This window comes from Temnothorax americanus, unplaced genomic scaffold (assembly GCF_048541705.1).
Source record: "Temnothorax americanus isolate GAGA-0224 unplaced genomic scaffold, ASM4854170v1 Scaffold6, whole genome shotgun sequence".
Taxonomy (NCBI): domain Eukaryota; kingdom Metazoa; phylum Arthropoda; class Insecta; order Hymenoptera; family Formicidae; genus Temnothorax; species Temnothorax americanus.
The window spans coordinates 3,472,903-3,486,289 of NW_027509751.1; the positions used below are offsets into that span (position 1 = coordinate 3,472,903).

The 13,387-nt window shown below is 34.7% G+C and overlaps 3 protein-coding genes across 5 annotated transcripts in view; 2 read left to right on the top strand and 1 right to left on the bottom strand.

The window, feature by feature from the left end:
• Positions 1 to 13,387, bottom strand: part of Alix (programmed cell death 6-interacting protein-like protein AliX) — a 30,459-nt gene that overhangs the window by 3,754 nt on the left and 13,318 nt on the right. Inside the window, exons 1-2 of one of the 3 annotated variants that reach the window (XM_077420157.1) lie at positions 3,495 to 3,636; positions 713 to 1,083 (exon numbers count right to left, since the gene is read on the bottom strand). In XM_077420157.1, the coding sequence (XP_077276283.1) occupies positions 713 to 912 (200 nt within the window). In that variant the 5' untranslated portion in view covers positions 913 to 1,083; positions 3,495 to 3,636. Of the gene's footprint in view, positions 1 to 712; positions 1,084 to 3,461; positions 3,637 to 13,387 lie in introns of those variants that run through there. The other 2 variants (XM_077420156.1, XM_077420155.1) reach the window with 2 other exon arrangements.
• Positions 3,619 to 7,945, top strand: LOC143905047 (cytochrome P450 6A1-like). The gene is made up of 6 exons (XM_077420163.1): positions 3,619 to 3,761; positions 5,274 to 5,646; positions 5,965 to 6,490; positions 6,740 to 6,961; positions 7,111 to 7,368; positions 7,534 to 7,945. Exons 2-6 carry the CDS (start codon positions 5,314 to 5,316, stop codon positions 7,704 to 7,706), a joined length of 1,512 nt encoding a protein of 503 aa, XP_077276289.1. The 5' UTR covers positions 3,619 to 3,761; positions 5,274 to 5,313; the 3' UTR covers positions 7,707 to 7,945.
• LOC143905050 (putative cytochrome P450 6a13) lies at positions 8,770 to 13,202 on the top strand. Its single transcript, XM_077420166.1, has 6 exons — positions 8,770 to 8,975; positions 9,828 to 10,197; positions 10,439 to 10,964; positions 11,245 to 11,466; positions 11,602 to 11,853; positions 12,018 to 13,202. The coding sequence occupies exons 2-6, from the start codon at positions 9,865 to 9,867 to the stop codon at positions 12,188 to 12,190; spliced, it is 1,506 nt and encodes a 501-aa protein (XP_077276292.1). The 5' UTR covers positions 8,770 to 8,975; positions 9,828 to 9,864; the 3' UTR covers positions 12,191 to 13,202.

Genomic DNA, 13,387 nt, shown 5'->3' on the forward strand with positions numbered 1-13,387 from the left:
ATTCATAGCTGGCAAGCTTTTCAGTTACGAACGAACGAGATCCTTTCAATACACTTTCAGTATATAGCAGAACTCGTACCATCGCCTTTAACTTTAAATCTACTGTTAAGGTCCATTAACGATAGAACATAACACTTTATTATCTGTCTTTAAACCTTAATCCACAAAGATCCTCAGATTTTAAACTCTGAACTTTCTTCAAAGTTACAAAATGGTATTTATAGTCATCTTATATATAAGATCGTCTTAAGTTCATCTTGAGATACTCCGTAGCCAATGAAACGAGTACACCTGAAGATAAACTTGAAACGATCTTAATTATAAAATCTGATTATGAATAACGCTTGTATAAGGTGGTATTGATAGTCCCCATTTAAGATCATCTCAAGCACGACCTCAGGATGCTGTAGGGTTATTTCAGTGGATGGAAGATCATTTAAGATACGACCTGAAACGATCTTCAATTTGCGATACTGAGATATAATTATGAATCTTAAAAAAAAAAAGAAAAAAAAAGGAAAGGCCCGCGACATTCTTCTCGAACGTCGCTCGTCACCGGCTTTAGACGTCGCTGACACTCGGTAATTCGGAGGTGCGAGGGAGGGGGTAGGGTAAAGACGTCCGGACGTTTCCGTCTGAGAGACCGGTAACGTCCGGCACGGCACGTCGCACGCATAATCGAAACAATAAATTAAATCGGGATGACTCATACCTGTAGATAACCTGCAAGGAGCTCTCGTACTTCTCGAAGGCGCGCCACAGAGCGTTGTTCCGCAGCTTGCTGAACTCGGCGATGGCGTCCGCGTAATCCTTGCCCGTGCCGCTGTACGTCGAGCGGATGACATTGGTGAGCGGCTTCACCACGTCCACGTCCGAGGGCTTCTTCAACGGGATCGCGATCAGCTCCGCCATGTTTGACGTGTGGCCCGTCGTCGTCGTCCGTCAGGGGCGTCAGGTCCGTCTGTCCGATCAGTCCGATGCCGATCGCCCACCCTTGTCGCCCTCCGCCGCACGTTTTTCCCCCCCTTACGATTCACGACGGTCACGCAACGCATAGATCTGCCTTTTCATGCGCGCGGTATGCTGCAGCAACAAATCAGTCACGTGACCAAAATTAATAATGAAAGATATCATATTGTTATAATTTGTATAATAATAGATATTTCTTTTGGACCAATCAATCGGAAAGTTTTACAATAAATTGGCCAATTGACGACGCAGGTGGTTGGGGAGATTGGATTAACCATCGAAATTGAGGATATCAAATGTAGACAAGAGAAGGTTGATTGAAAAGGTAAAAAATTAGAGGGTCAATCATGTATTAATGTGGAACGTGGAAAGTGAAAAGTTTTATATGACTATCTCTTTCTATTTAACATCAATAGAAAGAGAGATTTTTCATTTTTCACGTTTCCACCCTAGGGGAAAAGATTCATGATTGACCCCCAGAAAAGTAAACAAATTTACTAGATTTCGACCAATTAAATCGTAGATACTCTAGTGAATTTCCACACTTTTATAATTTTCACCTCATTTCAAGATTCGATCCTTTACATCTCGATCAATCGAATAGCCCGAATCACAATTTCAGTCTCGATCGATTGATCGAGCTCAAATTCTGATCCTCTAGCGCGCGCGAATCAAATAATAGCTATCTATTATTGGCATTTATGACGCTGTGTGTATACATACAACGTTAGATAAAAAAAAGATGAGATTTAACGCATTATTGTCATCGCGGTGTAATAATTTAAGTCGCACACGACACATAATACAAGCAAATACACGTGTGTAATATAATTAAGCGATCTCTTGTAGAGTAGACTAAACGTGCTGATTAATTGTTTATCTCGATCGGCTTGGTCCACGGAAAGTCAGAATAACTGTAAATTCCGATTAATTTAATCGGCGATTAACTTGCTGCAAATTTAATATCTTAATTAATTAGTATTAATACTGTTAATATTTAATTAGTAAAATTAATATTTTATTTATTCAGAAGTATAATTTATTTTATTACGTCGCACGCGATACACGCGCGTAATACAAGCAGATATATAAAAGCGATATCTTATTATAGAGAACAATAAATATGCTGACTAATTGTTGATCTCAACTTGGCTCATAAAAAAAGTCAGAATTCCACGAATTCCGATTAACTTGTCAAATTAATATAACATTTATTTAATTTTATTGTTATATCACACACATACAATTTCGTTAACATTTCAATTATTGATACCAATAAAATTGTTAATTTTTTGTTGTTCAACATATAGGAAAAAAAGATTAAGTTGGAGAGACAACTATACATTGTATACAGTTGTGGAATTATATATAACTACAAATTTTCTTTTAAGCGATTAAAACCGATTAAGTTAATCATGACAGAACAAAGAATCATGATGAGCTCAAAATGACATTAAAGTGGCGTTAAAGTGACTTTTAAGTGATGAATAAAGTCATGATGACATATCATTATGAGTTTTAACTTCTATCTAGGATCGGAGTTTGGTCGAAGTCGAATATAGCTTGATAACTTGTCCGTATTTTTCCGAATGACTTTTCTCGAGACTTACGATAAATACTTCATAATTAAATTCATGTATTCGCATAATAAAAATTATGAAGTATTCTCTTACTCTTTTGAATTAATATTCGCCTGCGAGTATTTCTCGGAATAAACGTCGCGATTATTCTTATCAACGACAGATAATTTCCAGGTTTCGTTTAAACAAACAAATAATGATAACTCACTACCTGGATATAATTAAATTTTAATTGTATCATTCGCGTCGTCAATTTTGTCGAATTATGGTTTCAAGCAGAAGAAGAAGAAGAAGAAGAAGAAGAAGTCAAAATAATGTTAAAACCTTAATGCTGTTTTAACACCATTTTAACGTTATCATGATTTTATTTTTCTGTGTATAGGATCAGTTTAATACATCTTGAAATACCTTATTTAATATACATTTTAGTTTGAGTAGAACTTCCAAAATCGCCATTTCCTTTAAATATTCGATGGGAAAAAATCGAAGGCACATTTATCAAAGCGTTAACATACGACAGTGCTTCGTTATCGCAAAAATAGCTGCAATTTCTCTCTCTCTCTCTCTCTCTCTCTCTCTCTCTCTCTCCTTTCTTCTTTTCTTTCGCTACTTCCTATGACAAGGTTCTATAATTCCTTTTATATTATAGTCCAGTTTCAGCTAATTGTACAACTGAGAGATTTGAGATAAGCATATAAGATCGATTATCTTACGGATTAATTGACGCATTTATTCGCAATATAATCGGACAATTTAAGTTTAAACGACGAGGAAATAATAAATATTGAGAAGATTAGAATAAGCAAAAATGTCTCCACATTAATCAGAAAGCCAAAATCTACATGTTGATATATACATTTGTCAAGCGTAAAATAATGATCTTATCTAATCAATTAAGACTTTTCCGGGTACCGTAACTTGCGAAGTCACGGCAACGAGACGTACTACTTGATGCGACGGAGGGAGATGAATCCCGAAGGTACCGCTTCCACAATTCATCGTGACTCACGAACTTGCACGCGTACACGTCTCCTCTCGCGCTGGAGCGTCCGGTTATAATTCCGCACGATCTAGACGGCGACGGTTAGTTGAATTACCTCCAGTACACCGTCGCTAGTACAAGCTCGCACTTACAGGCTGACGCGAGCTGATGGACGACGCAGTATATGGCGGATGCAATTAAATCGCAATTATACCGCCATCCGCGTTCAGGTATGTCACGTCCGTCGCTTGTACCAACATCAAATTAAAAAAAAAAAAGAAGAAACAAATTCTGTAATTTTATCCTCGAATATGTGTTGAAAGAAATTACTTCGTCGCGCACTCCCATTCATCATCATCATCGTCATCAGTGAAGTAAACCGCCCACCGGATCGAGTCACTACGAAGCGGAAAAAAATAGATCTCGCGATACTTTCGGCGTAATATTTTCTCCTTACCGAAACATCGCATCGCGACGGATAAAACGATATCGATCGTAATAATAAACATATATCATTTACTTTATCTCTGAAGGGTTACGTCGCGGTGCGTTGCAGGTCGGACATTTATCAGCGAGTCTCTCAATCCCTGAACAATATGATTACTTTACATCGAGTGTGCACGCTATATGTGTGTTACATGTGTGTGCATTCAGTCATTCGTTCCCGCATTGAATAATCGTTATCAAAATAACATTGACGGGTCTGTGTCTGTGACCGCTATACTCTCCTACTTTATCCCCACTGCGCAGCTCGATGCACGGCTCGAGGTCGAGAACGGGTTTGGATTTAAAGGCGAAAGAACGATCTCTCGTTGCACACGCTTCTCTCGTTTCCCTTCTACTCCAGTATCGCGGGAGATGTTAAGATCGCGTATCTGTTGGCGCTAAACTTTCTTGCGAATGCAACTTTCTTCCCCAATTTAATCGATGAAGTGAAAGATAAACAATCATCGAATTGAATTTATCGAGAAATTTCATTTGTTTAGTCGGAGATAAATTCTACGCCTTAGATTTCAAAAAGATTTGAATGATATCAAAAGGTAATACTTATATGTATATTCAAACGTGCTATATTGAGATAATTGCCCACACTTTTTTCTTCTTTCAGTAATTTCTCAACTTTGATAACGCAATGTGGTTGCGCATTTGTACAAATATTAATTCGTTCTAGTTTTTTTTCCCCGCGGAAAAACTTAGATTACCTGTGTTATCTGTCGCACGTCGCACTAGCATCATAAAAGATATGATGAAAGATGAGACTCATGTAATAACTTCTTAATATAACATTTAAGTGTAAATCAGTTATTAAATCGTCGATTGCAAAATATCGGAAATGAGATACTTTTGATACTAACATAAAAAAATAATATCTGTGATATACCAGAATACGATACGTTATCAAATTGATATGTCAACATAACAGTTAATGTATCAACAAAATTGAATAATTGAAATTGTCAATATCAATATTACTAATAATGCACATGAATATTTTAAATGGTTTATAACTAAAGGAACGTTTCTACGATGCTATAATCATCTCCAGAAGACATGCTAAATTAAATGCATTTTACTTAAATCAATATTCATTTGAGAATAATATTTATCAAATCTAATATAAACTAATGTTTGTTTAAAATGCATTTTGATTAAATTTCATCCAAATTTATAATTTTAAGTTAAAATTTTTATTACAATAAAGGTTTATATAACAAAACAATCTTTTTCCTTTTCTTTTTCAGTAAAGAATATTCGTAATAACTAATCGACGATTGCTGGACAATGGGACCCTTCGAAATCCTGTGCGGCCTCGCCGCCATAATTCTCAGTCTTTATTATTTCTTCACGTCGACTTTCGACTTTTGGAAATCACGCGGCGTTCGTGGTCCACGACCGATACCGGGGCTGGGTAATTTTAAAGACGTTATGCTTAATAAAACATCCGTGGGCGATTATTTGGCAGAAATGTATAACACCTATAAAGATGAACCAATGATTGGGATATTTGCTAGAAAAACACCGGTTCTTATTGTACAAGATCTGGATTTAATTAAGGATGTTCTTATCAAAGATTTCTCCGTATTTGCTAACAGAGGAATACCCACTTCCAAAAAGGTAAAAATATTTTTGGCATTATATTTAAATACTTATGTGGAGGGGTAAAAACCACAGTGGTGTAAGTCAAATTTTAATGTGCATAGATGCAATCTGTACAATACATAAATTCGTATTTAAAAGAATAGATAAATAAAACACACACGTCGCATCTGTTTTAAAAAAATTCATAATATACTTGTATACATTTCGTATATAATAAGACTTATTAAAAAATGCGAGATGTACCTCCAAGAGCCTTATGCAAGTCTCTGTATAAGTTAGTAGAATTTGACTCTAAGTTAAATTTACTTGATTACAATACTTTCTTTGTCACAGGCCGATCCGCTGTCGCAACATCTTTTCGCTTTGGAGCCGAAGAGGTGGCGACCGTTGAGAATGAATCTGTCACCCGTTTTTACATCCGGTAAACTAAGAGAGATGTTCTCTTTAATATCAGAATGTGCTGATAACCTTGTCCAATACATGGAAAAAGTAGTGAGCGAAAATAAACCTGTCGAATGCCGCGAGTTGACGGCCAAATATACGACCGACGTTATCGGCAGCTGTGCCTTCGGCATCGAGATGAACGCTCTGTCGGACGAAGACAGTGAATTTCGCAAGATGGGAAGAAAAGTATTCAATCCGACTTGGATAAATATATTACGAATGAGAATCAGACAAATGTTTCCGTGGCTTTACGAATTGTCCGCGTACGTCCTACCGCAAACAGAAACCACCAAATTCTTCATACGCGTTATCGTGGACACCATGGAGTACAGAGAAACGAATAATATCACTAGAAATGATTTCATTGATATGTTGCGCGAATTAAAGAAACATCCAGATAAATTGGGCGATATCGGTATGCATGTTTATACATATATTACTTCTCTCTGTCATAAGACTATCTTTCACATACAAATACCACACCAGTTTGAAAACTATAGTTTAAAATAACTTTAATATAATTTTGTAAATAATAAATTTATTATGTGTGTGAATTGTTGAGTGATTATCTAATCTACTAAAGAATTAAATAGTAATAAATTAATCTCAGACAACATGAAATCCTTATATTATTGATATATTAATAAAAAACATGATATTTTAGGTATGACAGATAGTTTATTAGCTTCTCAAGCGTTCGTATTTTTCCTTGCTGGCTTTGAGACTTCGTCGACGACTATTAGCAACGCGCTCTATGAGTTAGCATTAAATCAGAAAATACAAGATAATCTGCGTGAAGAAATAGATGAGGTCCATGCAAAACATGGTAGAGACTTAACGTACGATAATATAAAAAAAATGGATTACTTAGATAAAGTTTTCAAAGGTAAGTCGTTTGATGAAGAATAATATATGCTATATTATTATTATTTTTTTTCAGCAATATTGTAACATGATATCATTGCTTAGTAAATTTTGATCTAATTGTAGTTTTTCAATATTTCCATAATTTAACACTATTCTTAATGCATTTAGAAACATTACGAAAATATCCGCCGGGGACAATACTTATGAGAGAGTCCACTTCGAGTTATACTTTCGCTTTCAATGGTATTAAAGTTAGTATACCGAAAGGTCAAAAGGTATGGATTCCCGTTTACGCGATTCATCGAGATCCGGATATTTATCCAAAGCCAGATGTCTTCGATCCAGAAAGATTTAATGAGGAAGCTGTGCGAAGCAGACATCCGATGGCTTATCTACCTTTCGGCGACGGCCCAAGGAATTGCATTGGTATAGTGCGGAAATAATTTGAAATATCCCTTTTCATTTCCTTCCACGCAGAAAAAAATGTTTAATCAAAAAATATTTTTAATTTGTTACATATTTTTCAAATGAAAGTACTTTTGACCGAGAACTTTAATCAAATTTGCATCATGATCGTTCTTTTATTTTCAGGAGCGCGTTTCGCTGTTTATCAGAGTAAAGTTGGGCTCGTAAAGATACTACGAAACTACAAAGTGGAAACTTGCGAAAAAACTCCAATACCCTACGTAAACGATCCTAAAGCATTCATATTAGCGCCAAAAGGCGGACTACACTTGAAAATAACTAAAATTAATCGACCTTAATTCTTTCAAGTTTTTCTCCAACTCTTCACAGAAAGCGTAATAAAAAGCGTGAAAAAAAATCTGTCAATTAGAATTAGAACAATGATAAATGTCATTGGTTTCCGCTGTAATAGTTAATTTTTTTATTGTTGTTGTGCATTTACACATCATATGTAAAATAGTTAATAATTAGATAGTATAATTGTAAGTTTATGCTGTTACATACTGCATATCTTAATAATATATGTAATCTTTTAAAATTGTTTCTTTATTTCTTGAGATAAACGTCCACACAACACAAAACTAAATATAAGTATTTCAGAAACGTTCCAAATTTTCAAAAAAGTTTCTAGATTAACGTCGTTGGTAGGTACTTAAGACGGTCTTAAATTTAAAATCCGACACTATATATATGTTTCGACCTTACTTGGTCTTCTTCAGATCATAAGGGAAAAATACATTTAAAAATAATAAATTTATTACATATGCTTTGTTAAATTATTATCTATTAATTTTTCTAATAGAATTAAATTATTATTTTATAGTTTTGAAAAAAATTACGTTTCAGATTACATATTTGACAAATAGTTTAATAACTTCACAAGCATACAGATATTTCATTGCTGGTTTTGAAACTTCGTCGTCGATATTAGCAATGCGTTCAAGATCGAGTCTTTTTGCATTACCGCAAAATTGATATCCGCGATTTCTTGTTTTCTCTCGCTTCTTTAACAAAGTTTTGTTATTCCTTTCGCATTATATTTCGCTCAATTGCGGCTAATTGTAAATTGTATAGCCGAGAGAAGCATAGAATAAATCATCATAAAAAAAGACGTTTTCACCATATATTTAACTTTTTAACTTAATCGATGCATTTATTCGCAATATGATTATACAAAACGGTCAAAAGCTCAGCATCGAAATCTGCATGTCAACACACATATATGTATATATACTATGTGTAACATGATGTTATCTAATCAACTTTTTCGATTACCGCTACATGCAGAGTCACGATAACGCGCATTAGATGCGAAGAAAGGAGGTAAATCTTGCAAATACCGTTTCCACAATTCATCGTGACTTACGAACTTGCACGCGTACCCTTCTCGCGCTGGAGCGTCCGCGCTTATAATTCCGCACGATCTAGACGGCGACGGTTAGTTGAATTACTTCCAGTACACCGTCGCTAGTATAAGTTCGCACTTACAGACTGACACGAGCTGATGCACGGCGCAGTATATGGCGGATGCAATTAAATCGCAATTATACCGCCATCCGCGCGTTCAGGTATGTCACCGTCCGTCGCTTGTACCAAAATCAAATTTCAGAAAAAAAAAGAAACAAATTATGTAATTTTATCCTCGAATATGTGTTGAAAGAAGTTACTTCATCGCATTCCCATTCATCATCGTCATCAGCGAAGAAACCGCCCACCGGAGTCACTAGCGGAGAGGAATCGATCTCGCGATATTTTCTCCTTACCGAAACATCGCAAAAAATAATACGATCGATATTGTTTTATTTTTCGCGTCTCTCAATTCCTGAACAATGCTCAGGTAGCAAGATGACGTCTAAAGACGTTTTAATGACGTTAGAGACGTCATTTATATGACGTTACAGACGTCATTAAGACGGAATTAACATGTCATTTGACGTCACTCTGCTACCTGGGTGGTTTACTTCGTTTATTTTCCATCGAACGTGCGCGCGTTACATACGTAAGTGTGTGTGCATTCAATCATTTGTTCTCGCATTGAATAATCGTCATGAAAGTAATATTGACGTATCTGGTGACCGCTATACCTCTCCTACTTTATTTCCACTGCGCTGCCAGACGCATGAGATGTTCGGATTTAAATCCGAAAGCGCTAAACTTTCTTAATAGCGAAAGTGATAAACCTTCTTTCTCGATTTATAAGTGACAATCGATGAAGTAAAAGATAAATAATCATCGAGTGGTCATCGAATTGAATTTATCGAGAAATTCCATTTGTTTAATCGGAGATAAATTTTACGCTTTTAGATTTCAAAAATATTTGAATGATATCGGAACGTAACACGCTAAATTTCATCCAAATTTACTAATTTCAACAAGACGAAGGTTTATATAACAAAACAATCTTCTTCCTTTTCTTTCAGTAAATAATATTCATAATAACTAATCGACGACTGCTGAATGGAACCCTTCGAAATCCTGTGCGGCATTGCCGTCGTAATTATCGCTCTTTATTATTACCTCACGTCAAGTTATGACTTTTGGAAGTCACGTGGCGTTCGTGGTCCACGACCAATACCGGGGCTGGGTAATTTTAAAGACGTTATGCTTAATAAAACATCCGTGGGCGATTATTTGACAGAAATGTATAACACCTATAAAGATGAACCAATGATTGGGATATTCGATAGAAAAACACCAGTTCTTGTTATACAACATCTAGATTTAATTAAGGATGTCCTTATCAAAGATTTCCTCGTATTTGCTACTAGAGAAATACCCATTTCCGAAAAGGTGAGAATATTTTAAGCTATTATATTTAAATACACATATCCAAAGAAAATATAAACAAAACACACATGTCGCATTTGTTTTAAAAAGATACATTGTATACTCGTGTATAATTTTCGTATATAATAAGGTTTATTAAAAAATGCGAGATGTAGACTTCCAGAGACTTATCCAAGTTTCTGTAAGTTAGTCAAATTTGATTTTGATTTAAATTTACTTGATTACAATACTTTTTTTGTCACAGGCCGATCCGCTGTCGCAAAATCTTGCCCTTTTGGAGCCGAAGAGGTGGCGACCGTTGAGAATGAGGCTGTCGCCTGTTTTTACATCCGGTAAACTAAAGGAAATGTTCTCTTTAATATCAGAATGTGCTGACCACCTAGTCCAATACATGGAAAAAGTAGTGAGCGAAAATAAACCTGTCGAGTGCCGCGAGTTAACGGCCAAATATACGACCGACGTTATCGGTACCTGCGCCTTCGGCATCGAGATGAACGCTTTGTCGGACGAAGACAGTGAATTTCGCAAGATGGGAAGAAAAATATTTAATCCGTCTTGGAAAAATATATTACGACTCAGAATGAGACAAATGCTTCCGTGGCTTTACGAATTATCCGCGTACGTCCTACCGCAAACAGAAGTCAGTAAATTTTTCACGCGTGTTATCGTGGAGACTATGGACTACAGAGATACGAATAATATCATTAGACACGATTTCGTTGATGTGTTGCGCGAATTAAAGAAACATCCAGATAAATTAGGCGATATTGGTATGTATCTATATATTTATATATTACTTTTATCTGTCATAGGACTATCTTTCACATAGAAATACCATACCAGTTTGCACACTATATAGTTTAAAATAATTTTATAAATCACAATAAAGTAAAGTTAACTTTTACTTTTATAACAACAATTTGTTCTTTATTGCTGAATTTTAACCTAATACAACAATGTGAAAGTAATGAATTTATTATGTGTGTGAATTGTTGAGTGATGATATAATCTAATAAAGAATTAAATGGTAATAAATAAATTACATTTTAGATTTGACAGATAATTTAATAGCTGCCCAAGCGTTCGTATTTTTCGCTGCTGGCTTTGAAACTTCGTCAACAACTATTAGCAATGCGCTCTATGAGTTAGCATTAAATCAAAAAGTACAAGACAATTTACGTGAAGAAATTGACGAGGTCTATAAAAACCATGGTAGAGACTTAACATACGATAATATTAAAAAAATGGATTATTTAGATAAAGTTTTCAAAGGTATGTCGTTTGAAGAATAATATATGCTATATTTTTTTCAGCGATATTGTAATACGATATTGCCATCAGTAAACCTCAATCTAATTGTAGTCTTTCAATATTTTCATAAGTTAACATTATTCTTAATGCATATAGAAACATTACGAAAATATCCGCCAGCGACATTACTTAGGAGAGAATCTATGTCAAGTTATACTTTCGATGGTATCAACGTTAGTATACCGAAAAGTCAAAAAATATGGATCCCCATTTACGCGATTCATCGAGATCCGGATATTTATCCAAAGCCAGATGTCTTCGATCCAGAAAGATTTGATGAAGAAACTGTACGAAGCAGGCACCCGATGGCTTATCTACCTTTTGGCGACGGGCCAAGGAATTGCATTGGTATAGTGAAGTAATTTGAAATATCCCTTTTCATTTCCTTCCACGCAGAAAAAAAAATTTCTAATCAAAAAATATTTTTAATTTGTTACATATTTTTCAAATAAAAGTACTTTTGATCGAAAACTTTAATCAAATTTACATCATGATCGTTCTTTTATTTTCAGGAGCGCGTTTCGCTGGTTATCAGAGTAAAGTTGGACTTGTAAAGATACTACGAAATTATAAAATTGAGACTTGCGAGAAAACTCCAATACCCTACGTAAACGATCCTAAAGCACGTATATTAACACCAAAAGGAGGACTACACTTGAAAATAATTAAAATTAATCGACCTTAACTTTTTCAAGTTGTTCTCCAATTCTCCACAGAAAGCGTGATAAAAAGTGAAGAAAATCTGTCAATTAGAATGATAGGAGTCATTCTGTATATATAATACATAGTTATTAAATTTTTTAATGTTGTGCATTTATATCTTATGTAAAGTAGTTAAGAATTAGATAGTTTAATTGTAAGTTTATGCTGTTACATACATATCTTAATAGTATATGTAATCGTTTAAAATTGTTTCTTTATTTCTTGAGATAAACGTCCACACAACACAAAATTAAATATAAGTGTTCCAGAAACGTTTCAAATTTTCAAAAAAGTTTCTAGATAACACTAAAACGTCATTGGTAGTCTAAAATACAAAACAGAGAAACATAAAATTTGAAATGTCTACATGATGTTTATGAGAAAACTTTTCATAATACATATACAAATCAACTGAAAAATATAATGAAAGAATATTTGCCTAAAATCTTTATAATCCTCAAGCAAGTGCATTCAAAACTTGATGCAAGGTATATACATATATTACTTATATTCTTGTAATTCTATTTTTATTATATAAAATTATATACTTAATGGTATTATAATAAAAAATTACCCTTCTTAAAAATATTTTGTCCTTGTCAAGAAAATGTTTTGCAAAATAACTCAGCTTACATAGAGACAGTTGCAAAATCTAAAACTTTTTCGAAAACAAATTTTTCTCGATTTGTATATACCATCGGCTGCGTTCCGACATCCGACTACGACATACGCGACTGATTGTAGAACCGGCCTAAGGTCTCTGAGCCGGTATTCGTAGCCTGTTCTTATTCCAAGATCGTCTTAAGTAATATCTTAAGATGCTAATACGGCTCTCTCTATACCTATTGCTTCATAAGATGCTCATCTTAAGACGGTCTTAAATTTAAGATCCGACTGTATACGTTTCGACTATGTTATTATATACTCACTTTGTCTTCTTCAGAGCATAATAAGAGAAAAATACGTTTAGAAATAATAAATTTATTACATATGTGTATCGTTAATTCATTAATTTTTTAAATAGAAAGTTAAGTTATTTATAGTTTTGAAGAAATGTGTGTGTGTGTGTGTGTGTGTGTGTGTGTGTGTGTGTGTGTGTGTGTGTGTGTGTGTGTGTGTGTGTGTGCGTGCGTGCGTGCGTGTGTGTGTGTGTGTGTGTGTGTGTGTGTGTGTGTGTGTG

Excerpts from the sequence above, each read along its gene's own strand:
- LOC143905047 (XM_077420163.1), top strand. The coding sequence starts at position 5,314 with ATGGGACCCTTCGAAATCCTGTGCGGCCTCGCCGCCATAATTCTCAGT. Across the intron at positions 5,647-5,964 it reads GAATACCCACTTCCAAAAAG|GCCGATCCGCTGTCGCAACA; the intron begins GTAAAAATATTT and ends TCTTTGTCACAG. Across the intron at positions 7,369-7,533 it reads CGGCCCAAGGAATTGCATTG|GAGCGCGTTTCGCTGTTTAT; the intron begins GTATAGTGCGGA and ends TTTTATTTTCAG.
- LOC143905050 (XM_077420166.1), top strand. The coding sequence starts at position 9,865 with ATGGAACCCTTCGAAATCCTGTGCGGCATTGCCGTCGTAATTATCGCT. Across the intron at positions 10,965-11,244 it reads AGATAAATTAGGCGATATTG|ATTTGACAGATAATTTAATA; the intron begins GTATGTATCTAT and ends ATTACATTTTAG. Across the intron at positions 11,467-11,601 it reads TTTAGATAAAGTTTTCAAAG|AAACATTACGAAAATATCCG; the intron begins GTATGTCGTTTG and ends TAATGCATATAG.